Source organism: Penicillium griseofulvum (genome assembly GCF_001561935.1).
Source record: "Penicillium griseofulvum strain PG3 chromosome Unknown contig_83, whole genome shotgun sequence".
In the NCBI taxonomy this organism is placed as follows: domain Eukaryota; kingdom Fungi; phylum Ascomycota; class Eurotiomycetes; order Eurotiales; family Aspergillaceae; genus Penicillium; species Penicillium griseofulvum.
The window spans coordinates 1-24705 of NW_024467470.1; the positions used below are offsets into that span (position 1 = coordinate 1).

Below are 24705 nucleotides of genomic sequence, written 5' to 3' on the forward strand. Positions count from 1 at the left end.
TCCGGGACCTTGGTGTATGTGACAATTGCAGCCTAACTCTCGCAGTCTAATTGCAACACCCCCGGATCTAAACATCTTCCTATAAGCGCCGCTTGGCTGCTCGTCATGTCCGAATCAGAGAGCCCCGCGCAGGTGCCCGATGACCAACCAAACCCTGTCCTCGTCGGCCCTGGATTAAAAGCTCTCAAAAATGAAGCATATACTAAAGCGACAAATGCGACACCTAGTTTGGAGAAGATGTCGAGCGAGGCCCCTTCATACTTCAACAGTCTCCCGGGGGCCAAGGCTGTATCCACTGATCCATCTGGCACCAAGTCTCAGCCAATCCAAACTACTGCAGGGAGAGCATCGTCCGGAATAGACCTGCTGCGCCGCCTAAGCTTGAACTCAGACTCTCCAACGTCCCCTGATATTGATCCGCGCGTACAACACCCAGGACTTCGTTTGAGTGGCCGCCTCATCAGCGCCGCTTTCTGCATACCATATAAACTCAATTTTCGATCGGGATCAGACTGGGTACGTGGATGATTGTGTTTATATTGAGTGATTGTAACTGACTGATTGGATAACAGATGCTCAAATCGCGCTCCGGTACTTCAGCGCTATTCGATTCATTTGCGCATCTTGCATCAGATGAGACTTTTTGGTCACACACCTTGGTGGGCTGGACCGGAGAGGTTGAGCCTGATGTGGACATGAAATCACCCCTGCAACAAATACACCCCAATTCTTCAGTCAATGCACCTCCAGCTCCCAGTAACCTTGCGGCCAATCAACCATTGAACAAGGCCGCTGCGCCAGTGCCCGTGGATGGAACCAAAAAGCCACCCGCACATCCATTGGTGGAAGGAATTAGTGTCACCCAACAAGATCGAGAACGACTCGATGAACAATTGAGCTCAGGTCGTCATGGCCGGGTATTGCCTGTATGGTTGTCAGATGCATCAGAAGAACCAGAAGAGACTATTCTGTTGAAAGATCAAGGGAGATGGCGCCGTTATGCCGAACGTGAGCTATATCCTCTACTCCACTACAAGCAGCATGGCCCAACAGATGGCCGATCCGAGCGACGGTGGTGGGCCGACTACGTGCGCCTGAACCAGTTGTTTGCGGATCGCATCGTGCAGGAATATCAAGAAGGAGATGTGGTCTGGGTTCATGATTATCATTTGTTCCTTCTTCCCAGCCTGCTACGGCAACGTATCCCAAATATCTACGTGGGATTCTTCTTACATTCGCCTTTTCCCAGCAGCGAGTTTATCCGGTGTCTTGCGAAGCGCAAGGAGATCTTGGAGGGAGTCTTAGGTGCTAACATGATTGGATTCCAAACATTTTCCTACTCTCGACACTTTACCTCGTGCTGTACGCGTGTTTTAGGCTTCGAGTCCAACTCCGCCGGGGTGGATGCCTACGGGGCTCATGTTGCAGTAGATGTCTTCCCCATTGGCATCGATGCACGTTCAATTCAAAAAGCCGCCTTTGGGGCTCCAGATATTGAGAAGACCGTGTTGGGTATCCGCAAGCTCTATGCTGGAAAGAAAATCATCGTTGGTCGCGATCGGCTGGACAGTGTTCGCGGCGTCGCTCAGAAACTACAGGCATTCGAAATTTTCCTGGAACGTTATCCGGAATGGCGTGATAAAGTTGTCCTCATCCAGGTGACGAGTCCAACTAGCGTGGAAGAGGAGAAGGAAGACCCAGACAACAAGATTGCTGGCCAAATTTCCAATTTGGTTTCGACCATCAATGGAAGATTCGGCTCCCTGAGTTTCTCGCCCGTCCAGTACTATCCGCAATACTTGTCCCCGCGCGAGTACTTCGCTCTGTTGCGTGTGGCTGATGTTGGATTGATCACTACGGTGCGAGATGGCATGAACACAACAAGTCTGGAATATATTGTCTGCCAGCAGACCAACCACAGCCCTCTGATTCTTTCTGAATTTTCCGGTACGGCGGGCACCCTGCCGAGTGCCATCCACATTAACCCGTGGGATATGGTTGGGGTGGCTGGAGCGATCAATCAAGCATTGAATATGCCAGCCGAGCAGCGAAAGGAGCAACACCTCAAGCTATATAAGCATGTGGTGACCAACACAGTCTCTATGTGGTCCAGGCAGTACCTCAACCGTCTACTGACCAACCTTTCGTCCTTTGACCAATCGGTCGCTACTCCTGCACTCGATCGCGCAAAACTAATGAAGCAGTACCGCAAGGCCCGCCGACGACTGTTCATGTTCGACTATGACGGCACATTGACGCCAATTGTCAAGGATCCCCAGGCGGCCATTCCTTCAGATCGGGTACTCCGTACTCTGAAGAGCCTGTCAGCAGACCCACGAAATGCCGTGTGGATTATTAGTGGACGGGACCAAGCTTTCCTGGACGAGTGGATGGGCCATATCCCAGAACTCGGATTGAGTGCTGAGCACGGTTGTTTTATCCGAAAGCCCGGATCTGACGATTGGGAAAATTTGGCCGAGAGTAGCAACATGGGATGGCAGAAGGAAGTGGTTGATGTTTTCCAACATTACACAGAGCGCACACAGGGTTCATTCATTGAACGGAAACGGGTAGCATTGACCTGGCACTATCGTCGCGCCGACCCAGAGTATGGTGCATTCCAGGCTCGAGAGTGTCGAAAGACTTTGGAGGATACTGTTGCCAAACGGTGGGATGTGGAAGTCATGGCAGGTAAAGCCAATCTGGAGGTCCGGCCAACGTTTGTCAATAAGGGATTTATCGCCACCCGGTTGGTCAATGAATATGGCACAGCCCCAGGGAAGGCACCGGAGTTCATCCTATGTTTAGGTGATGACTTCACTGACGAAGGTAAAAGTTCTCCCCTTGTTGCTGAAACGTTGAATTAACATGCAACTTAGATATGTTCCGAGCACTCAAGAAGTTTGATCTACCACGCGACCACGTTTACTCGGTTACGGTGGGTGCCAGCTCAAAGCAGACCGATGCTAGCTGGCACTTATTGGAACCGGCCGATGTTATTGGATCGATTCAAATGCTTTTTAGCGCCCAAGATCACTGAGGGTTTAAAGGCATGAAGGGCCTAAATGATTACCCACAGCCAATATACGCCATGCTCTGGGAATCTAGTCTTGGCATCTCAGATTCGACCTCGACATTTATCCTGTCTTGAGAAGATGGTTCTATTGTTAGAACACCATTAGTCTCGTATTAAGACAATGCCCTTATACAGGGCATTACCTCCATTGTTTTAGCTTTGGCTCGGGTTTTATGTTCTGTACTTAAAAGACGTACCTTTGCCAAGTTTGTTTTTTTTTTTTTTTTGTATAGACTCACATGTACATGTTAGAATAACTATTGGATTTCAAGTGTTGGTATGTGTTATAAACTGTTAACTATTCGAGACAGCTGGTTTTGCCGCGGGGGGGGGGGGTATCAAATGAGGATATGCTGTACTAGATATATATGTATGTTGTACGTATGTGTATACACATATAAAGGTTTCAAATTTAAGAGGAGGATAATAAAGACTTTGAAACTGGATATACTATACATATATATAATATGAATAGATATAGATAAACTACATATTTAACATATAAACAGAAGTGGACCCCATGTGCATCGGAAGGGCGCGGTCATCTCTGCGAGAGACGATCGGAAGGATCTCCGTAAAAATTTCCTTTTATTTGATTTTGAAAGACTTTGATACTTTGGAGAGACTTACCAAGAGAATATGTCAACTCCTAATATGGTCAATCTCTCCAAATCTATCGAACATGGCCAAGCCGAAACTGAGATAGATCAAAGCCATACTCACTCTTCAGACGAAGAATCAACTATTGGTTATGAACCTGACCTTTCCCGTTTGCCTACCAACACCAGTGTCTTGGAGCGTACACTATCAGTAGTGCGCACTCGGGAATCTGGCAAAAATTTCGGTCCACCCCCAGATGGTGGATTTCAGGCTTGGTCGCAGGTTGCTCTCGCACACTTCGTCATCTTCAATACATGGGGCTACATCAATAGTTTCGGCGTCTTCCAAACATACTATTCCCAAACACTGGGACATCCACCTTCGGATATCTCCTGGGTTGGGAGTATTCAGATCTTTCTGTTATTTTTTATTGGCACTTTCTCCGGCAGAGCCACCGATGCCGGCTATTTCACATTTACCTTGGCCTGCGGTGCTATTCTTGAATGCTTTAGTATCTTCATGACCTCGCTCTGCACAAAGTATTGGCAGCTATTCCTGGCACAGGGTGTTGGCCAAGGTATTGGGTGTGGACTCATGTTCTGTCCAACCTTGGCTTTGGTCTCGACTTATTTCGCCAAGAACCGTGGCATCGCTATTGGGATCGTTGCGTCGGGTTCTGCGACAGGAGGTCTGGTCTTCCCGGCTGTTATCATGAAGATGTTGCCCCAGGCTGGGTATGGGTGGACAATCCGGACGCTGGGCTTCATCTCAGTAGCCACGCTAACTCCCTGTGTCCTGTTCCTCAAGCAACGTCTTCCTCCGCGCAAGAGTGGTCCACTTGTTGAGTGGGCTGCCTTCACCGAGCTGCCCTATGTGTTGTTTGCGATTGGCATGTTCATGAACTTCTGGGGCCTGTATGTTGGGTTTTTTTACATCGGAAGTTTCAGTCGTGATATCATCGGCGTGTCAAGCGATCAATCCATTAATTTACTTCTGGTCATGAATGGAGTCGGATTGGTAGGACGATTGGTTCCCAATCTGCTTGCTGATCAGTTCACCGGTCCTCTCAACCTGTTGATCCCATTCAGTTTCGCAACAGCCTTGGTTGGTTACTGTTGGGCGGCAGTCAACGGTATGTCTGGGCTATGGACATTTGCCGCGTGTTATGGCCTCTTCGCTGCAGGCATTCAATCATTGTTCCCAGCAACTCTCAGCACCCTCACTACCGATATGAAGAAGATTGGTGTACGTATGGGAATGGTGCTCAGTGTGGTGGCAGTGGCGGCCCTTATAGGGTCTCCTATTGCCGGTGAGCTAGTTGTTCGGGATGATGGAAACTACCTTTATGCCCAAATGTTTATGGGGTCTGCGATCTTCCTTGGAGGATTAACATTGGTCGGAGCTCGAGTGATCAAGGTGGGTACTGGATTAGCTCGAGTTTGAAAAATAGTGAATATTATTATGTTGGTTTGTTGGTATGTTGTACATGAAATGATGTCGAGGTTGTGTTATGAATTTGACGAGGAAAAAAAAAAAAAAGGGTTTCCCCACATGATTTAATATAACTTCAATGTTCCCTTTACCACTTCTCTCTATCTTTTACAACATTTTGATTTGATTTTTATATATAAAGTAAGTCGACTTTATTTTTCGACTGTGAACACCCCACACTTGCCCCTCCATTGTGTGTGCGGAACCTCAAAAAAACAACCCGCTCATTCTCCATAGATACCCTTGCAAAGTTCCTATTTCATAATCAATATGGCACCCCGCGGTCGTGGAGGAAAGTTCTCCAAGCCCTCTCGAGGAGGTATGTCGTGTGAACCTGAGTACGAGACATTTGCTGATCAATAGATAGGAGGCAAGCACTTCAGCAGAGATCTTCAGCCATTAGACAAGGATGGGAACCAAATGGGTCTTTGGCGGGTAAGTGGACTTCAAACCCCGCAATTTATACACAAGCTGATCATGATATCTCTCCTAATAGGAACCTGGTGAGCAAATCAAGTCATCTGGCGACGAAGATTCTTCATCCGAAGAAGAAAGCTCCGAAGAATCTAGCGAGGACGAGTCCAAGCCCGAGCCATCCACAACCGAAGGAACCCGTGAGGAGCGTCGCGCAGCTGCCAAAGCCAAGAAGGCAGCCGCATTGAAGAAGCGAGGCCAAGGACCCGCCCAACCGGGCGACTTACCCCCCTCAGACTCGGAAGAATCCGACAACGAGCTCCCCGCCAACCCTAACCATACTGCCAAGTCCCGCTCGCAAACCCTGAAGGCAGTCGGAACTGAGCCCACTGAGCCCAAGAAGCCCGCCAAGGTCAAGGATATCTCGCAGCTGTCCCGACGCGAGCGTGAGGCCCTCCAGGCCCAGCAAGCCCGCGAGCGTTACCAGAAGCTGCATGCCGAGGGTAAGACCGATGAGGCGAAGGCAGACCTAGCTCGTCTCGCCGTTATCCGTGAGCAGCGTGAGGCGGAGCGCCTGCGCAAGTTGGCCGAGAAGGAGGAGAAGGAGGAGCAAGCAAAGGAGCGTGCTAGTGCTGCCCAAGAGCGGGAGGATCGTATGCGCGCTGCAGCTTTGGGAAAGAGTTCTAAGAAAGTTGGTGGAAAGAAAAAATAAGCTGGATTTTCGATTTATATGTGGTCATGACTTAGTTGGATGTTTACACGCCCAGACAAAAACAAAAACAAAAAACATTTGAGATATTCCTCACATTGGAATAAATCTGTAGAGAATATACCATGTAAATTGAAATGTACACCGACGCCTAGCATTAGATAAACACCTTTTTAAGCTGGTATTTCCAAGAATGCAGCCAATTAGAAGGGAAAAAAAAGAAATCAAAGGGCAAAAAGAGATTTCAAGTTTCATACATGAAACTAAAATCCCAGGAAGACATAAGTCAAAGAAAAGAGGTCTATTTTTGCGGGAAGTTTACTACTTCACACGCCCCAGAACAACCCCACAACGCTGCGGCCTTGCATGACAATGCCCCAACCGGCAATTAGGCTGACTAGCCATAGAATGGCGAAAATGATGATGGGAACAAGCAGAAGTTCCGTGTTGTGCAAGAAAGGAAGAGCATTGTACCCCAAGAAAGTGATGTAGGTGTAGTAAATGAGAGCAGAGAGGTAGAGCGAGTTTCCGAGGAAAGTAGCTAGGAAATTACTCGGGCTACGGGTGAGGAGCGGTAGGAGGAGGAACTGCACCACGTAGAGGTGAAGATAGAGAGGAAAGAAGGCCCGGTTGGACACCTATACAACGGCCAGTGTCAGATGGGAAATTCCACAGGATTTGTGACAGTCTTACATCAAAACAATATCCAAACTCCAATTGATCTTTCTCCCCTGGCTGGGTAAACAAGCCTTGAGCAGCACCTCGTCTTCGGCCACGGGATCCCCGCAGGCCAGCCAGAGATGCGGCAGCTCCGTTCGGACCGAATAGACGGCCAATGATAAAGTATCCAATTGTTGAGACGAGCAGTGACGAGCCGATGAAATGCACGAACACGAAGAGGAAGGTAAGGCGTATGATTGCGCCGAAGCCCGGCGTATAAGCGAGGCCCCATGCGAAGGCTGTGAGAAGGAGGAAGAATGATAGTAGGTAGGTGAATGATGGATCAGGTCGGTGCCATGTGTTTTTGGTTTCTGTTCGGTATCAATAGTTGCTCAGCTAGGTCGATTTGTAACAGGCGTTGCTAGGGTTGTAGGGTGTTTGGGTCTATCGCACGGAGTGCTTGGAATAAATAGACTTACGTTTCTTGATCCAAGGACATGGTTAGTTCGAGGGAACCCAGTTGGGATAGTCAAAGATCAACTTACATGGTAGTATATCGATTTGAAGACTTTCTTAGGTGCGATCAATAACGAGGTCATCTCCCAAATAGCCATCTCAAAGTCCATCTGTGGAAATTTGAAGAGCCTATCCCATATTAGTTGTATTTCGTGTCGAGGTTCGTTGGTGTCCTACCTCTTGAAGAAGCGCGGCATGCGGACGCTAGACCGGGTTGCGGGTGTTGAGCCAAAGTGGGCCGGGCCGGCATGTTGGCGGGGGACAGAAATGTGAGGGTTCATGATTTTATACCCCGTTTTCGAGAGGGATATCAGTTTCGGAGCATACACAATGCAGTCCGGTTGTTGTACGTGTATCCGATGCTAGTTGGGTCCGGTTATGTCATCTTGGTCACGTGTTGTATATATATCCCTAGGTCATTTATTTTTATTTTTATTTTTATTTTTTGGAGTATACGTATAAATATTATGTACGGAGTATGTGTTTCTAGTTTCTAAGAGAGATAAGTACATATAATATATCTCTTATCTGCTCGAATTCGAAGCCTAAATGGGTCTTAAAATAATCAATTCTTCCCAATTGTGGAAAATGCTTCCTCTCCAGGGAATCCACTCTGTAAGGGGCTAAAAGATACATACATCATAGCCAATACTCCGTATAGTTGTTAGCCATTGAGATATTGTAGTATAAGTCTGGGACTGATATTTATGTAAATTTCTATAACATACTTACTACTTCATATATACTACGGAGTGGTTTACTTCTCAATTCATCACGGAAGTCTATACAAATCATCCGATATAGCTTCTCCCCCGCGGCTCCACTCGTGTACTTTTGGTATATGTTGTATTGAAGGGGTTATAATAATAATCATTGATATAAAAAGTGTAATATCTAATATCTAACTGTATGAGAAGTGTATAAGTATATAAACACTTTAATATGAAACCCCTGAATGTGCTAGCAAAGATCCTAAAAAGTAAATTCTCCCCTATTTCTATTCAGTTTCAACATATATTTCTCATTAAATTTCTTATATATTTCTTATATATTTCTCATATATATTAAAATCATATATATTAGTCCCACAGTTCACCGGAGTCTTAAAAGTTCCCGCCAAACCTCCGACTTTCAGGAGTTTCCCCCCGTTTCTTAGCTCTGCATTACTCGACCTTGTTGGCAAAACCCTTTTACATTCTTTTTTTTTTTTGAAATTATTTTTTTTTTCTCTCTATTTTTCCTCTCCCTTGCTGGACAATGACCAAGTGAATTAATTATTCTATCCGTCAAATCGGATGTAAGTTAAGACCATTAGGTATCTCCCTGATATCTGGTACGTTGCAGATCTAGCACCGGCTCCAATTCCCCTGGATTTCTTTACGATGAACTTCCTTCCCCCTTACTTCGATAGTCTAGAAGACATTAACTTTGATTAGCGCGATAATGTCCCAGCAACGGGAAACGTACTCTCCTCCCCGTACACCTCCCTCCCAAACCGCGAGATACAGGCCCTCCAAGCGTGGGTATCCAACTCGACCATCAATCCGTGATGCTTTCCCAGACGCCATGGACAACCCCCCAAGAACCAGTGAGTCGGGAGATGATCGAGATCCGCATGATCTCTCTTTATCCCCGCAACATGCTACACGGACGTCAATCGTCGACAACATGCTTCTTTCGCTCGATCAATTCGCCCCAAGTTCATCTATCCTAGACGACTATCGCCTTTTCAATTCCGCCTTTGAAATCGACAACAGTCATTACTCCCAAGAATCTGATTCCCACGGCCGGTACCGCGGACACACATTTTCCTCGTCAATGTCCTCAGAACCAGACTACGGGTACGAAGATGGAAATAGCCGATATGCAACAATCACGGCGACCAAGGGCCGGCGCAGCAACAGCAGTTCTAATCACCAGACGACACCGAGACAGATGGGAAGCTCGCGCGGTGGTACCGGAACCATGCCACGAACAAACACTGCCCGAAACGGCAGCAAAGGAAGCTCATCCTCCATTGCGGACTACTCATACACCGTTCCTAGAGCACGAACGGATCAAGGCTTGGATCGACGCTCAGCCAGCTTCGATTGTGGACCAAAACGAGCGTTCGCACCTTATACTGATAGTGTCGGTCAGGAATCGACACTGTATGACGACCACGATGCTGCACCCACTCCCAGTGTCCCAGCAGGACCGAGAAAGGCCCACGATTATAATAGGACACCAACAGCTACTTCCGCGCGGACGCCGATAGCATCACGACGGAACAGTATGAAATCTGCTCATGCCCCTCAAGTTCGAAAGGTTCGGCCCGAAAACATAGGCACGGGGACCCTCCGAGCTCGGGACAATGATTTCCAGGATGTGGATGAGACTGAGCTTGACCTCCCTCCGGCCATCCCGGCGTCGTTGGATCCTCCTGCTCCTAGCCCGACCATCTCCTATAACAAGCCAGCTTTTCCTCCTCCAGAACCAACGGCAACTACCACGATCTCGACCAATGTCCCCATCAACCATCCTGCTCCAAGCACAAAAGAACGTCCCGGTTTCTTCCGGCGTGTCTTTGGATCTAAGACACCAGCCCCTGGACCGGCAGATACATCAGGTATAAACGCCAATCTATCACATCTACAAGACACCGAGAGTAGAGACAATGGGGCGACTGCCAGCCTAAAGGGGCGACCTGCCCAGGGAGCCAAGAGCTCCGCGGGCGTTTCTCCGTCCTCTGTTCGCACAGGGCCCCATCAGGTCGTGAACAAGAAACCATCGTTCTTCCGTAGAAGAAAGAGGTCGGTGCCTGACCATGCTCCTCCGCCAATTGTAATTCCTCAACATCTTGCTCCTCAGACTATGGATACTATGGCAGCTCCAAGTCCTGTGAGCAGCCTGCGGCAGGTCATGAATCCTTACCTCGACGAGGAACTAGACCGGAAAGAAAATGCGGACTGGGAGGTCAAGATTCGGCAACCGGGATTTTTGCAGACGCAGAAGAAAAGAGAAAGTGTTTCAGCTCCTGGAGCTCCCAAAGCGAAGACTTCTCTCCAGCCTTCTGCTGCCTCCCATGACCAGGACCTCTCTCCCGTTGCGGAGAAGGATCGTACTTCGAATGGTGACGTCTCCACAGACTTTGCCTTGCAGGAGAAGTCTCAGAATGTTGCTGCCTCTGCTACTCTGTCTCCCGTCGCGGAAGATTTCTCACGTGCCATAAAATCAAACGTCGAAGTTCCTCAAATTGATGTAGCTACATTGGCGCTTCCATCTGAAGACGTGGTTTGCGGATCCCCTGTTGATTCTATGTCAGCATCATCAAACTATCAGACCGCTGCGAACACCCCACTCATTGAGCAGGAAGAGCTTCAACCAGTCGATGACAGCGAGGATCAGGTAGATGGACCCGGCGAAGCTGTTGAAGATGGACCAACAGCCGCGGATCGAGAACAAGCTCAAAGGCTCTTTGACAGCCAGGATCAGGTGGTGGGAAACGAGTCTGCTGCCGCTTGGTTGGGTGACCCCGATCGGGCAATGGTTCGCGAAGCGTACATGCGACTGTACAACTGGTCTAATCTCAACATTGTTGCATCTCTCCGGGCTCTTTGTGATCGTTTGGTGCTCAAGGGAGAAACCCAACAAGTGGATCGAGTGCTGGACGCATTTTCGACCAGATGGTGTGATTGCAACCCGAGTCATGGTTTCAAAGCTACTGATGTTGTCCATACCATTTGCTATTCTATTCTGCTACTGAATACTGATCTGCACTTGGCTGACATCGATTCAAAAATGACAAAATCTCAATTCGTTCGAAATACTATGCCCACTATCCATCGAGTGGCAATGGATTCCGCACCGGAAAAATTTGAGACTCTGCGTCCAATCAACCGCTCCAAGACCCAACAGCATGAAGTGCACCCTGCCCCTACATCCGCACGCTCTGCTCCTACGTCGGCACGTTCTGCAACTTTCCCCTCAGAGCTCACCCGCAGCTCGTTTGACAAAGATGCTGATGCCAACGTTGATGCTGGGCCTTTGGTTAACACGCCATTCACCGGAACAGTGAGAGCCTGGGAGCAACAGGTTGAAGCGGTACTTAAAGATTTCTACACATCTATCCAAAAGGAAAGGCTTCCTCTGTTCGGTGCTCAGCCAGAACGTGAAGTATCTCGCATGTCGTCCAACAACTTTTTGGGCCCCTCTAGCGGTACTCTGCGTAGGAGTCCCAGCACAATTAGCAAGAGCGGTTCCGATATCTTCCCTCGCGGCCGTTCTGCTAATTCAAGCCATGGAGCTGCCCGGTGGTCATCTAAACCCCGCTCTCGAGCTGGGAGGCTTTACCCCCCCTCGATGATGGGCTCTAGCCGTACTAGTCTAGACGACCAATCAGTCTCCAGTCCGACTGGGTCCAGTACCTGGAGTAAATATTCTTTGGGCAAGTTCACTTCGGCGTCTGTGGACTCCTTTGGCTCAGACTTCCCACGCGGCGAATATCAACAATCTATTGGTTTTGCCAACGCTTTGAGCCAGGCCATCATTCGGGAGGACTCTGCTACCTCGGTATACAGCTACGAGGAGCCTGAGCGGACAACTCCTTTGCTTGAAGATGATACGTTGGCTCTAGCCGGAGCCCCGTGGGCCAAGGAAGGAAGCCTGAAGCATAAGCATCACCTAGATGCGGTGGACAAACGGGCGAAGGACCGGAACTGGAATGACTGTTTTGCTGTTATACAGCAAGGCTGGATGCGTCTTTTTTCGTTCAATAACTCCACCAAGTCCATGCGGCAAAAGTCTAAACAGCGCGGAGGGGTTATCGTCGGTGGCGGCAACTGGACGGAAAATGCAGAAGAGCTCTGGAAATTCATGCTGCGCCAAACCATCGCCAGTGCCTTACCATCGCCTGGATACTCCAAGTCTCGTCCCCACGTCTGGGCCCTGAGCTTGCCTACTGGGGCAGTTCATCTCTTCCAAGCTGGAACACCTGAGATTGTCCGAGAATTTGTCTCCACGGCCAACTACTGGAGTGCGCGACTATCCAAGCAACCGCTGGTCGGAGGCATCAGCAACATCGAATATGGATGGAGTGACAGTGTCATCAACAGTGCGCTGATCGGTGGTGAAAGTCGATCCCCGCCGCCTTCGTCAGGTGCACGACCAAGTATTCAAAGCTCTATCCGAAGTTCTGTCGATCATCAGGGTGTGCGACCTCGACTCCCCGCGGATCGGGTCAATATCAGTGATTGGAGCCCGCCACAACAAAGCATGGTCGCCTCCAATCTGACAGAGGAGGAACAGTGGAAGGCTCTGCAAGCCTACGTGCAGAATGTGGAAGATGATCTTTCTCGCCACAATGAGCTACGTCCTGCGATGAACCTTGCATTCTCCCCACGCCACCCCAACGCCGCTAAAGCTATGGCAAACTGGGAACGGAAATCATCATATCTATTGCGTGAGATTGTTAAGTTCCGCACCTATATCGACTCCCTCCGCAACGCCATCAGTTCTAAAGAGAGAATTTTCGCTTCAAATGCCCACTCCCAAGTTGACGAGAATCCAATCATGGAGCCTACCGAGGCAGTGTAATTTCACACTCTTCCTCTCTCTTCCCTTCGAATAGTGTACATACCCTTTTGTGGGGGGGAGGCACTATGATATATATCCCTTCAAAAGTGACCTGTTACATTGGTCTGTTATTTTTTTTTTTTTTTTTTTTATCTTTTTCAACCTTTGTTTGATGCGACCTTGTCTAGTATACCTTTTTCTTTTTTTCTCCTTTCTACGGTTCTATGACGGCGTGTGATTACTGATTATTTTGTTTAATGCTTGGGAAGGTGATGTGATGCTATGGATACCATGATTGTCGTTTCTACATATGAATATCATTTTTTATTTCCAGTTACGTGTAAACTGTTTTAGTGAGAGATATATGTGTGGCATTAATGTATTTGGTGTAGATAGTATGTGGCAATATCGATTGATTTTGTGTCCATATTGTATTGCCAATTGCTCTTGCCAAATATTCAAATATTCATGAACATTGCAATTTACATTGCAATTTACATCGTTTCATTTTTTCATTCCTCAATATTACAAGTTTCATTTCAACTTTCAACTTTTGATACATCATAATACAAAATGAGCGCTCATTCGCCGATCGAAGCGGGTAGCGAGATGCAGGGAGTGGATACCCAAACACTGAGCGTCATCTCCCCCATAACAACGCCCTCTGTGTTTCAGGCAGATACCTTGAATGATCTCAGTTCAGAATACTTCATGGCAGAGGAAGCACCGGGGGATCTTCCCCCGAACTCGGTAACACAGTCCCAATCTGAATACGCGCAAACTCCCTCAGAGCCCGATGAAGACCAAGATCATGACCATGACCATGACCCTGAATTTACCATGACATCGACACAACTAGATCTAGATGATCACAGCTTTATTCCTTCTGTTGACCGCGACGAGAGCAGTCTATTCCATCCATCGAGCGAAAATGGCGACCATGAACGCGGCAATAACCAAACCCTAATCGAAGAGCACGAAATGCGCCGCAAGCTGATGGACATTGAGTCAAGCTTTCTGCCGGAACCCTCGACAATCGACGTGGCTGCGACCGGGCCTACTGCTGGCGCGGATGATACGTACCTAGTTGGGGTTCCAAAGAATGACACTGCAGAGACAACGCACGACTCCTCACAGCTCTCATTCATAGAACCAACCGAGACAACCCCGATAGAAGATGAGGAACACAGCGAGCAGCGGAATAGAAATTTGGACTCGGCGCCTGGCCCTGCAGGCCAACATGCGGGCGATTCATTGCTTGATTCCCTCTCCTCGTCACCTACGGCAGCTGCAGCACTGCGCCGAAATCAATCCACATTGTCCGAAAATGCGCGAGAGACCGGCCAGCTCTCCCAGGAGGAACGGCCCTTTCGATCTGAATTCTCCATGGCCGAGAACGAATCGCAACTCACTCCCTCAAAGCTTCGAAACACCTCCCGCAGTCTATCGCCCGGTGCGTCGCACCTATTTAGTGACCAGAGTGGCAGTGCTACTGGTAGTCGTAGAGCTAGCCGACCCAAATACCTGACTAGTCGACAATCAGCCCATCGTCTCTCACACTCCTCGGCCGCAAGTAACAACACCGAAACAACCAACAGCGATGCCACACTAGGCGCCGACTATGCCCTTCAAACTGGAGGCGCGACATCTGACAACTATGGAAGTCTGCATGCTGGAAGTCGTGCACAGATAGCCAGGACAACCAGTCTTGGTAGCATGGCATCTGGGATCTCCGGGTATAGCGAAGAAAACCCACTTGATAAACGGAATGCGCCTGGTCCAGTGGACGGTGGCCTTCATACGCTGGCAGAGGAAAGCTCGCCACATTCTCGTACTGGCCCTGTTGATCACGAAGATTCAACGCCGGTGACACCAAAGGCGAAGCCACAAGACAGCAGTGTCCCTACTGATACAGCGATCGCCGAACGAGTTAAAGGCATTCAAATTCCAACCACGTTTGTGCAGCGGTTCCGGGAAGACTTCCAAGCCTCCCCGGATAATAAGCGTTTGGGGGCCTCGACCCCTGCCTTTGCGAAAAGTGGCCGGAACTTGACCCTTAAGGAACAGAGCAGCACCATTGATCGCTTGGCGAAGGAAAACTTTGACCTGAAGATGCGAATCCACTTTCTTAATGAGGCGCTGAACAAGCGATCCGAGGAAGGCATCAAGGAAATGATCTCGGAGAATGTTGAACTCAAATCAGACAAGGTCAAGCTGTCGAAGGACAATCAAAGCCTAAGGCGCAAGATTCGGGACTTGGAAAAGCAAGTGAAAGAGCATCAATCGGACAAGGATTCTATGGTTAATCATGACCCCGAAGCATCAGAGGACGGTGATCGCGACTCGGCCCAAGACGAAGAAATCGTCTTCCTACGTGAACGGGTTGAAACCTATGAGCTCGAGATTGAGCGTATGAGGTCGGAAACCATTGCACGGGAAAGTGAAAAGCGACGGTTGGCCGAGATGGTCAAGTCACTTAGCGATAATCGTGCGGGGGATTCCGATGCAGGCGCGAGAGAAGAGCGAGTAAGTCAGAACACAGTCAAATCAGAGCCAAGCTAATTATCTACGCAGGAGATGTGGAAGGATATGCTTGACGCAGAAACCTCAGCGCGAGAGCAAGCCGAGGAAGAAAATCGAAGACTTCGAGATGAGTCAATTCGTTTACGGAGTGAGATGTATTCTGTTGCCAAACCTGGCCAATACGACTCTCTTTCATACACGTCTGATAGAGATGGCAACCGAGTTCCCACCGTTCCCAACAGCACGCTTGTTGTAGAGCTGGGGCTCCTGAAGCAGGAGAACGCAGAACTAAGAAAAGAAGTTAGTGCTCAGACTTCAATGCTCACATCTCGCAACCGAGAAAAGGAACGTCTTTATCAGGAAATCGAAGAATTGAAGCTTGGAGAGCGTCGTCATGTTGGCCGATCCATAGCTGGAGACAGTATCTTTGACCGTTCCGCCTCACGCACTCATGTCCGACCATCGTCTCAAGCCAGCGACGGAACGGGTATGTCACGCAGTGACATGGACCGTGATGAACTCGAAGCTCGGAATGGACAACTACGGGACCTAGTATCGACCCTCAAGCTTGAAAATCAAGCCATCCGAGCCGAACTTGAGGACTATATCGCAGAATTAGAGGCTCTTGATAAAGCATATCAGGCTGATGTTGACCAAGCCGAAGAAGAAATGCAAACCCTACAGCAAGAACGCGACCAGGCTGTGCACATGGCAAACGAACGAGATGCTGCTTTCCAAGACCTGCGCGCCGAAGCGCAGGAAGAGTTAGATACACTTGGAGATGAACTCGACCAGAAGATTGTTGAGTGCCAGCGCATGAATGAGGACCTGAGAAACCAGGATGAAAACCTCAGGGCTTTGCAGGCTGAGATGCGGTCTGCTAACGAAGGCATCATCCGCCTCGAGGAAGATGCACAGAACAACCTAGCCGCATACAAGTCTGTGCAGCAAGAGCTTGAGGAGGCCAATCGTGAGATGGAGTCTATGGAGAAGAGCCTGTTTGAGGCCAACACCAAGGTGCAGCGGCTGACGGTGCAGATTGAGTCGAGCCAGAATGAAATTGCTTTCCTTCGCGAAGAGCAAGACGGCGATAAGATCCGCATCGGAGACCTCGAATCAGATCTCAAGAACTACCACATGAGTTTGGTTAGTGAAAAGGAGAAGACTAGAGAACTCGAGCAGCGACTGGCAGATGAACGTCACCAGCGAGAGGTGGTTGGAAGCAAGGAGAAGCAAGATGTTCAGCGTATCATGAATGAATTGAACCGCGAAGCTTCAGCTTCCAAGGAGGAAGTCCGCCGTCTGAAGAAGAGCCTTTCAGCCCAGGAGATTGAAACCTCCACCTGGCGAGAACGGTTGATGGACCTCGAAAACAATTTGCGAGAAACTCTGGGTGATCTTAGCGGAAGCCGGTCTAGCTTGATCACCAATATCATGAAGCTGCAAAAGGAACTCGAGTCGACCGCCCTTGAATTGGAGAGCATCCGCTCGCAGCTAGATGAGAAAGAATCTCTGCTTCGAAACCGCGATGCTCTGCTCGAGAGTCATGGGCTTGAGTCACGCAAACTCTCTGAACTCTTGGATCGCGAACGACACGCACGCCGAGCCGACAAGCAGTCGTTTGAGTCATCACTCAAATCCCATCAGCAGGCATCGCGGACCATTACGCAGAGCAATTCCCGTATCACAGACCTGGAAAAAGCACGGACCGAGGACCGCAAAAGATACGCATTGCTGGAACAGCAATTCAAGGATCAGCTTAGCGAGAGGAACACCATGTTCCTTAACATTTGGAAGAGATTATCTGGGCTTTGTGGGCCGGACTGGGCGCACTCCAACAGTCTTATCAATGGCAATCTCCCAAGCCAAGAGGTGATTGGTAATATTCTGTTCTGGCCGGGCTTCAGCCGCAATCTTCTGCTTGCAATGAAGACTGTGGAAACGGTGATGGCGGGCTTCAAGACTCGCATCAAGAGCATCGACCACGAGTTGACCAAGCGTTATCACACGCTTGAACTGTCATATAACGGACGGATCAAAAAGCTCGAGCGTCTCGAAGAGGCTTTGAAAAATATGCGATCCGGCCGCGGACAGTCGAGCTCCACGCCGGAGATCTCTAAATTGCGTGGTGAGAATCGTCTTCTCAAGGCTGAACTCAACCTGCTTCAATCCAACTCTCGAGGACAGGGTCCTGCGGCTACAGTCATAGCACCGGGACCCCGATCCCCTTCTTTGGCGTCAGCAGCAGAGTCGGAACGATCCTTGGGGCGTTCTAGCTCAACGGCTGGCACTGAAAAACCTCGCCCTGAGAAAAGCCTCGCCCGCAGCGTTACGGGACTTCCACAGCCCTCTCACTCCTCGTCCAGTAGCACTTTGACCAATAACAATGCTGGGACGATGATACCACGCACACGCAGCTCACACAGTGGCTGGGATGGTGGTGACGAGAAGTGGATCCACAGGCTGCATGAGCTGGAGAGGCGACTCAAATCCGAACGAGAAGGCCGTCTCCTAGACCGCAGTGGCGCTCGCAAGCGACTCGAGGAGCGCGATGCTGAGAACCAGAAACTTCGAGATCAACTTAGCCGGGAACGTACGCGGCGTGGACCTTCAGGGAGCATTGCAGATGGCAGTCGCAATCGTCCTCCTGTCTCAGATGAGGCTCCCAGCTCCAGTGAAGGGGAAGGAATCACCGTCGATATCGAAGTTTGACATTGTGATTTTCTCCTGTACTATATATACCCACCGTCTGTTTGTGTTTCGCTTCCATATTACACTTGTAGCATACCATATGCTTGTAATGATCATTCACGAGGGTCACGAGACGAGGAAAGGCGTTTTCATTTTATTCGGGTCACAACATCATGAGGGACTGTCGGAGTTTCCGAGAACTTGCTAAATTTATTTCGTTGTACTTTATACACGTCCATATGCTTTATCCGAATTCAAACTTATGTATGATATATCCCAACCTACCGCAACGATACCTTGAGCGAGAAATCCACAATCCCCGTACCCTGATGGATCGAGCTGGTAGACAAGATATCGATATCGGCACAGACATACGCCGGCGCATTCTCTTCCGTCAATCCACCACTCACCTCAATCAAGAAAGCCTTCTTTGAAGCCCATTCGCGTTTCAGCTGCGCCGCAGCCTCCCGCACTCCATCGGGTGTAAAGTTATCCAACATAATAATATCAGCTCCAGCCTCAATCGCGGCATTAGCCTCTTCCACACTCCGACACTCAACTTCAACCTTAGTCGAGAACCCGCCAGTGGCCTTGGCCGCCTGCACAGCGCGCGGGATTGCCGCTGCAATAGACTCAATCGATGACGGGTCCGCAATACCGCCGTCTGCGGCAGACCGGTTGTTCGCACAAGCCCAAACATGGTTATCCTTCAGCATGGTCATCGAGCTCAGATCATGGCGATGCGGGTCGGCACCGCCAGCAAGCATCCCGTATTTCTCCACAAGTCGGAATCCAGGCGTTGTTTTCCTTGTACCGGCCAGGATACCTTTCCATCCTTGCGCACGCAGCGCAGCGAGCATGGAGGCACTCTTGCTAGCTATACCTGAGCAACGCGCGAGGATATTTAGCGCTACGCGCTCGCCGAGGAGGATTTTGCGAATGGGGCCGCGCACGGTTGCGCAGTGCTGAATTGGAGTGATCGCTTCGCCTTCTTTGATGTGCCATTCGATTCTGAATGAGTCAGAGAGGTAGGGTTGAAGTTGGGGGAAGTTAGATAGAGGAGTTGCTTACGTGCAGCCTAGTTGCGAAAAGACCTCGTCAAAGAATGGTACACCTGCAACGATGCCCTGGGGTTGATTAGTTAGTGTTCCTCTCGTGGATAGATAGGGATTCCGCTGGGTCATAGACTCAAATTGCTTTACCTGGCTCTTTCCTAGTAGTCGGGCCTCACCCTCTGACTCGCCGACAACAAAGCCGCCATAGTCCAGGCTAGGGCAGTCCTCTTCCAGCCAGGATGTTATCAATCGTTTATAGTTGCCGGGGAGTAGATGGCGCAGATCTCCATGAGTTGAGGCCATTGTGAATATAGCAGGTCAAATCAATTAGAGAAGTGTTGATCTGCGATTTCAAAGTTCCCCATGCGGGGTGAAAGAAAGCCCGGGTTGGCCCGGGTTGGCCCGGTCTCAAGATCACGTGCCATGGGACATATATTCCCATTTACCAAATTAATAATCTGTTAAAAGCTCCAGGGCTTCTTAAGGTCTACACGGAGTACGGAGTAAACAAATACTATATCCGTCTTCAATGTTCTAAGTGGATAGTTACGGGAATACGGCACACTATAGTTCGTCACGAGGGTTCAGTGGAGTTTCATTGTGGGCCAAATACATTCAATTGTACGGAGTATTTGAATACATTATTTATGAGATTATTTATGAGACTTCAATTATGAAATTTATGAGATTTGTGTTGAGATAATCACATGAAATAATCTAATCCCGAGAGAAACACGGCCCGAGTATTCCCATTTTACGGGGAATTCGGCATTTTGTGTTAATACTTTTGTGTCCACACAGTAGGTTTGTATAAGATATATATACCTCCATAAAATCTCAGGTACAATTATGTACTGTTATACTCTTTAGGGATATTCAATCCTTCCACGCCTTGTAAACAGTCTTGCAACCAAAGATCTGACCCTTCTTCAGCAGAACCATGGACCGCCATTCAGGTTCGTTAATCGCATTCACGAACCGGCTAGGTTCCACACAGAATCCAGCTCCCTCGTGGTGCGCCGGCGCACCATTGATCGACGGCACATCGATGTACTTGCCAGTGTAGAACTGGAACGCAGGCTCGGTGCTGTGCACCTCGAGATGTAGGCCCGTGCTTGCATTGCTGAACTGTGCCAAGCGACGAAGAGGTAAACCACGAGTGTCCAGTGGAATTTTGCTAGGATCGGACTCTAGCACAAAGACATCGTCGATGTGTGCTCCCGTTGCGGAGAGTGTGAACGGGGTGGTCACGTCGCGCGGGAACTTGTCAATCCCACCTGTGGGGATGCCAGTGCTATCGATGGGTAGATAGTCGCCTGTGGCGAGCTGGGCAGTGGTTCCCGAAATATCAGGGCCATCGCCAATGTTGAAGTAACTGTGAGAGGTGGGGGATATTAGTGGATAGCTCTAAAAATTTTTAAGATTGATGTCGTCATCAACTTCGAAAGGGAGGTTCTGGATCTTTTACCTGTGGTTGGTAAGGTTGACTACAGTCTCCTCACATTCATTGCCAATGAATTCCACCTCGTACTCAGCTGTCAGTACAGTCTTGGCGTCATCCTCCTTGCTGGCGGTGTACCACACGCGCACCTCAACGGTACCAGGGTACCCCTCTTCACCATCTCTGTGGAGGTACTTGAACAGCAAGGCGTCGTGGCCATTGCGCTGGACGGTGTGTGGACCATCAAAGATACGCTTACCCCAACCCTTTTCACCACCATGCAAAGCATTGGGGCCATTGTTCTGGGTCAGTTGGATCTTTTCGCCATTCAAATCCTGAATCAAACCATCCTTGATACGGTTTGCAACGCGGCCGATGGTAGCACCGTAATGCTGGGTGTTGTGCTTAACATAGTCCTCTTGCGTAGGGAACCCCAAAACTATGTTCTTGCCACCGACACGGAACTCTTGAATGATGGCGCCCAAAGGCAGAAAGGTGAATGCAGCTAATTCGGGGGCGGACATGTTTTATTTTGTTTTGTTTTGTTTTTTTTTTTTAAAGGAAGATGGTGGGAGAAGGAAAGTTCTCCCTTTTCTAATGTCGACATGACGTTGTAACCCCGCAATCTACGGGATGAATCACCGACAAATATGTTCGAAATTTTCTTTTTTGTTTAGCATAAATCATGATCTTCAAGGCATTTAGAGGTGTTATAGCCCTGGGAGGGTCCCGATTTTTAGTTTGATTAGGCTAAAAGAGCCCTAGACGGCTGATTTGTCTTGGATTAGGGGGTAAAGCTCAACTGACATAATCCATCTTTAAACCCCACCTTTATAAGTAAGCCAGATCACCCAAAACTATATACCTAAGTATCAATTAAAAAGATATAAAAAGAAAAGGGCAACGTGTATCGAATTGGTATTCTCTGAGTAACCTTAGTACTTTACATATCACGCATAAAGCGGACATAGCCCCTCGGCGTTAGGGTAAGTCAGCATCCGGTCGGAGGGAACGTGGTCCGGCGTCCGAAGGGATCTATACCCCGGACTCGTGTCGGCCCATATTGAAAAAAAAAAAAAAAATAAGAAAGAAAGAAATGAAATGAAAAAGGAGACATGCCAAGATTAAATAATTGGCGGGTACGGAGTGTATGAATAATAAATGATTGGCATTGGGTTGGCATTAGATTGGCATATTGGCATCGTAGGCAGGCGTTTTTTTATATATATATTTTATACGTAGTAGACTAGTAAGTATTCCGTAAGGCTTCTAAAGCAGGTTTGGCGATAAAGGGGTTTCCGAATACGAATATATGGAGTAACGGAGTAGGCCAAAGGGATATTTCAAAGCTTCGGAGCATTTGACCCATAAAGGAAAAATCGGGAGTTCGGCGACTTCTGGAAGCCAAAGGTCTCACGTAAGCAAAGCAAAAATGGCTCAGTGGAAAATATGTAATATCCGCTGAGTCATCCTTGAAAGCCCGATCAATAATCAAGAGAACTTAATTTTCTTTTTTTTATTCCCGAATTATCCCCGTTTCATTAGTCAACGGCATTTTACTCCGTGTTTTGATCTAGTAACCTTGAAACCAAAAGTAAATTAGAATTAAACGCCTTGAACCCTTTTGAAAAAAAAAAACTCCCCAAATCCCCGAAATTCCGAAACCCGGTTTCACTGTACAGAATTATCCCCAATTGCGCCCCGAATCCAAGAAAGCTTGGGGGAAAATAGCCCCAGAAGAGAAGAGAAGAGAGAACATGTATACTAATACATGTATCACGTCATACGGCGTTAAAAAAGAGTCGAAAAAGAAAGCCCCATAAATAATAATAATAAAAAAAGGCTCAAATCGAGGTGATCTCCGTAGGATTGGGATTGAGGAACTGGTTGAAATCGTCATAGTCGTTCTTGGAATCCAGATATGGTCCTTGAGATAAGCAGTTCATAGGCACCTGACGATTGAACATAGGCGATGATAGTTGGTCATCAAAGGGCATATTGGTGTAATCGGCCGTAGACATCAAATCCATCTCATCGAAAGGATTGAACCCATTACTAGGCCACTGTTGCGGACCCTGCAAAGCCAAAGGGTTAACCACACCCTGCATGGACATGGGTTGGGCGAATTGCGGGGTGTTGGGCATCTGAGGATGAGGCTCGGTCTTGATGGGAGCACGTGTCGAGGGACTATACGTTGGTGGGGTGGGCGGCATGTGCTGTTGGGAGAAAGCATCGGATGAGAAGCGCGAGCGAGGGACTGGTGACTGGGGGCTATCGGAGCCACCATCGGAGGATTCTTGACGTTGCATGCCGGCGTTGGTGTGCCATAGATCCTGCTGTAGAGCTTCGGGATTTTCTTCGAAGCGCTCGCCCTTGGAGCCGTCGAGGGCGCCAAGACGCATGAGTAGGTCGTGAGTGAGTGGGTGACCGTTTGGTTCCGGTTTCAACTGCTCGCCAGGCCAACCTTCGCCTTCGATATTGCGTCGGTATAGTTCCTGAAGGCCATGGACCAACCAGGATTGTTGCTGTTCAAGCATCTCAACGTATCTATATATGTAGATAATGACCATGGTTAGTAAGGAATATTCTTTCTTGAATATGGCTCTTTTTTTTTTAGCTTACCCCTTCGGGTACACTTTATCATGTGCCTTTTTGCGCTCTCCAAAGACACAAATGGCATTATCTGCACGACAACGAGAACAAGGACTAGATCCATCACACTGTCCGGGTCAGTGTATATTGGAAGACGATGTGTCTTTTGTTTTTTAACATACTTTGGATTTCTTCAAACGACATCGATCGCATGCTTTGCATACTCTTTTACGGACATTGCTATCCGAATGCGAGTCTGATGTTGGTGTTGATTGTCGAGCTGCCATTGTGTAGTGTGATAAGAGAAAAAGAGGAATGAGCTATACTTCAATAAGATCCTCGTTAATGATATCAATATAATGACGTTAACCAAGCAAAGAAGATATCCTTGGGACTAAAAAGAAGAGTAAAAGATAAAGTAATTTCCAAGGTATGGGATTATAGAACATATATATTTTTTTTTTACAAAGAGGGGGGGTTTTATTTTATTTTTTTAATTCTTTTTTTATTTATTAGAGTCATGGACTTTAGTATAACGGGAATCGAAGATCATAAATTACATGTAAAATTACATTCGGCTTTTGCTGACGGAGCTCGGAGACTTTAAACTTTAGAATCCGAATGGACTATAATTCCGACCATACATATTATCTATGTCTATGTATGTCTACTATGTATGTCTATATTCTATGTCTATATTCTATGTTTATATCATATGTTTATATATTATATAGGTGTATATTGTGAACATACTATAGATATATATCTTATACATGTACAGATGTAAGTAAATGAGAATAAAATATGAACATTCTTGGCAGCATAATCAATATAGTATAAAAAAGGAAATCGGCAAGCCTATGCCGAATTCCACCCGGCTCAATATGTATTCCGAGGTATTTTATATAACTTACTATAACTTACTATAACTTACTATAACTTACTATATATTTCAAAGCATCACCTTGGACTTACCAATAAAAAGTCCATGACGTGACCATTTCCCAATATGGAACTAATGTCCCTTTTCGGACTTTAATGATTTAATGGCCTAGAACCTCTTCCTTCATCTTTTTCTACTTCAAAAGCTTAGCTCAATACTTACTGCATTTGGAAATATACGACGACCTAAAAAATCTTGGAAACTCCCCGTCCACGGGTATCTCTGACAGCGGAGACACATTCCGAGTCCATCTTTATCTGTTCCCGACAACACCCATTGCCTATGGAGGGTATATAGTATCTACATTCGCTTTTTGTTAATTTTTTTTTTTTTTTTTTTTTTTTTTTTTTTTAATAATGGAATCTCATTTCTTTTTTTTTTACACTTTTCCTAGCCCACGAAACCAGAGGGGATCTTGTATTCCGTCTTTTTCTTTAAAAG

The 24705-nt window shown here is 47.9% G+C and overlaps 9 protein-coding genes across 9 annotated transcripts; 5 read left to right on the forward strand and 4 right to left on the reverse strand.

Moving 5' to 3' along the window:
- Positions 1-105: 105 nt before the first annotated feature.
- orlA (putative alpha,alpha-trehalose-phosphate synthase subunit Tps2) lies at positions 106-3040 on the forward strand (the record flags this gene model as incomplete). Its single annotated transcript, XM_040792259.1, has 3 exons — positions 106-516; positions 573-2829; positions 2880-3040. The coding sequence occupies 3 exons, from the start codon at positions 106-108 to the stop codon at positions 3038-3040; spliced, it is 2829 nt and encodes a 942-aa protein (XP_040647947.1).
- A 690-nt stretch (positions 3041-3730) lies between these two features.
- PGRI_045470 (putative MFS monocarboxylate transporter) lies at positions 3731-5119 on the forward strand (the record flags this gene model as incomplete). Its single annotated transcript, XM_040792260.1, has 1 exon — positions 3731-5119. One exon carries the CDS (start codon positions 3731-3733, stop codon positions 5117-5119), a length of 1389 nt encoding a protein of 462 aa, XP_040647948.1.
- A 318-nt stretch (positions 5120-5437) lies between these two features.
- Positions 5438-6293, forward strand: PGRI_045480 (PDGFA associated 1 family protein; the record flags this gene model as incomplete). The annotated part of the gene is made up of 3 exons (XM_040792261.1): positions 5438-5486; positions 5535-5602; positions 5664-6293. The coding sequence occupies 3 exons, from the start codon at positions 5438-5440 to the stop codon at positions 6291-6293; spliced, it is 747 nt and encodes a 248-aa protein (XP_040647949.1).
- A 323-nt stretch (positions 6294-6616) lies between these two features.
- PGRI_045490 (unc-50 family protein) lies at positions 6617-7747 on the reverse strand (the record flags this gene model as incomplete). The annotated part of the gene is made up of 5 exons (XM_040792262.1): positions 6617-6928; positions 6984-7321; positions 7430-7433; positions 7496-7595; positions 7644-7747. 5 exons carry the CDS (start codon positions 7745-7747, stop codon positions 6617-6619), a joined length of 858 nt encoding a protein of 285 aa, XP_040647950.1.
- Positions 7748-8909: 1162 nt separating this feature from the next.
- Positions 8910-13040, forward strand: PGRI_045500 (Sec7 domain protein; the record flags this gene model as incomplete). Its single annotated transcript, XM_040792263.1, has 1 exon — positions 8910-13040. The coding sequence occupies one exon, from the start codon at positions 8910-8912 to the stop codon at positions 13038-13040; it is 4131 nt and encodes a 1376-aa protein (XP_040647951.1).
- A 552-nt stretch (positions 13041-13592) lies between these two features.
- Positions 13593-18254, forward strand: PGRI_045510 (putative anucleate primary sterigmata (ApsB); the record flags this gene model as incomplete). The annotated part of the gene is made up of 2 exons (XM_040792264.1): positions 13593-15545; positions 15594-18254. 2 exons carry the CDS (start codon positions 13593-13595, stop codon positions 18252-18254), a joined length of 4614 nt encoding a protein of 1537 aa, XP_040647952.1.
- A 260-nt stretch (positions 18255-18514) lies between these two features.
- Positions 18515-19591, reverse strand: PGRI_045520 (nicotinate-nucleotide diphosphorylase (carboxylating); the record flags this gene model as incomplete). Its single annotated transcript, XM_040792265.1, has 3 exons — positions 18515-19244; positions 19305-19360; positions 19436-19591. 3 exons carry the CDS (start codon positions 19589-19591, stop codon positions 18515-18517), a joined length of 942 nt encoding a protein of 313 aa, XP_040647953.1.
- Positions 19592-20164: 573 nt separating this feature from the next.
- PGRI_045530 (aldose epimerase family protein) lies at positions 20165-21253 on the reverse strand (the record flags this gene model as incomplete). The annotated part of the gene is made up of 2 exons (XM_040792266.1): positions 20165-20663; positions 20757-21253. The coding sequence occupies 2 exons, from the start codon at positions 21251-21253 to the stop codon at positions 20165-20167; spliced, it is 996 nt and encodes a 331-aa protein (XP_040647954.1).
- Positions 21254-22573: 1320 nt separating this feature from the next.
- PGRI_045540 (Zn(II)2Cys6 transcription factor domain-containing protein) lies at positions 22574-23608 on the reverse strand (the record flags this gene model as incomplete). The annotated part of the gene is made up of 3 exons (XM_040792267.1): positions 22574-23276; positions 23352-23449; positions 23504-23608. 3 exons carry the CDS (start codon positions 23606-23608, stop codon positions 22574-22576), a joined length of 906 nt encoding a protein of 301 aa, XP_040647955.1.
- Between the last annotated feature and the right edge of the window lie 1097 nt (positions 23609-24705).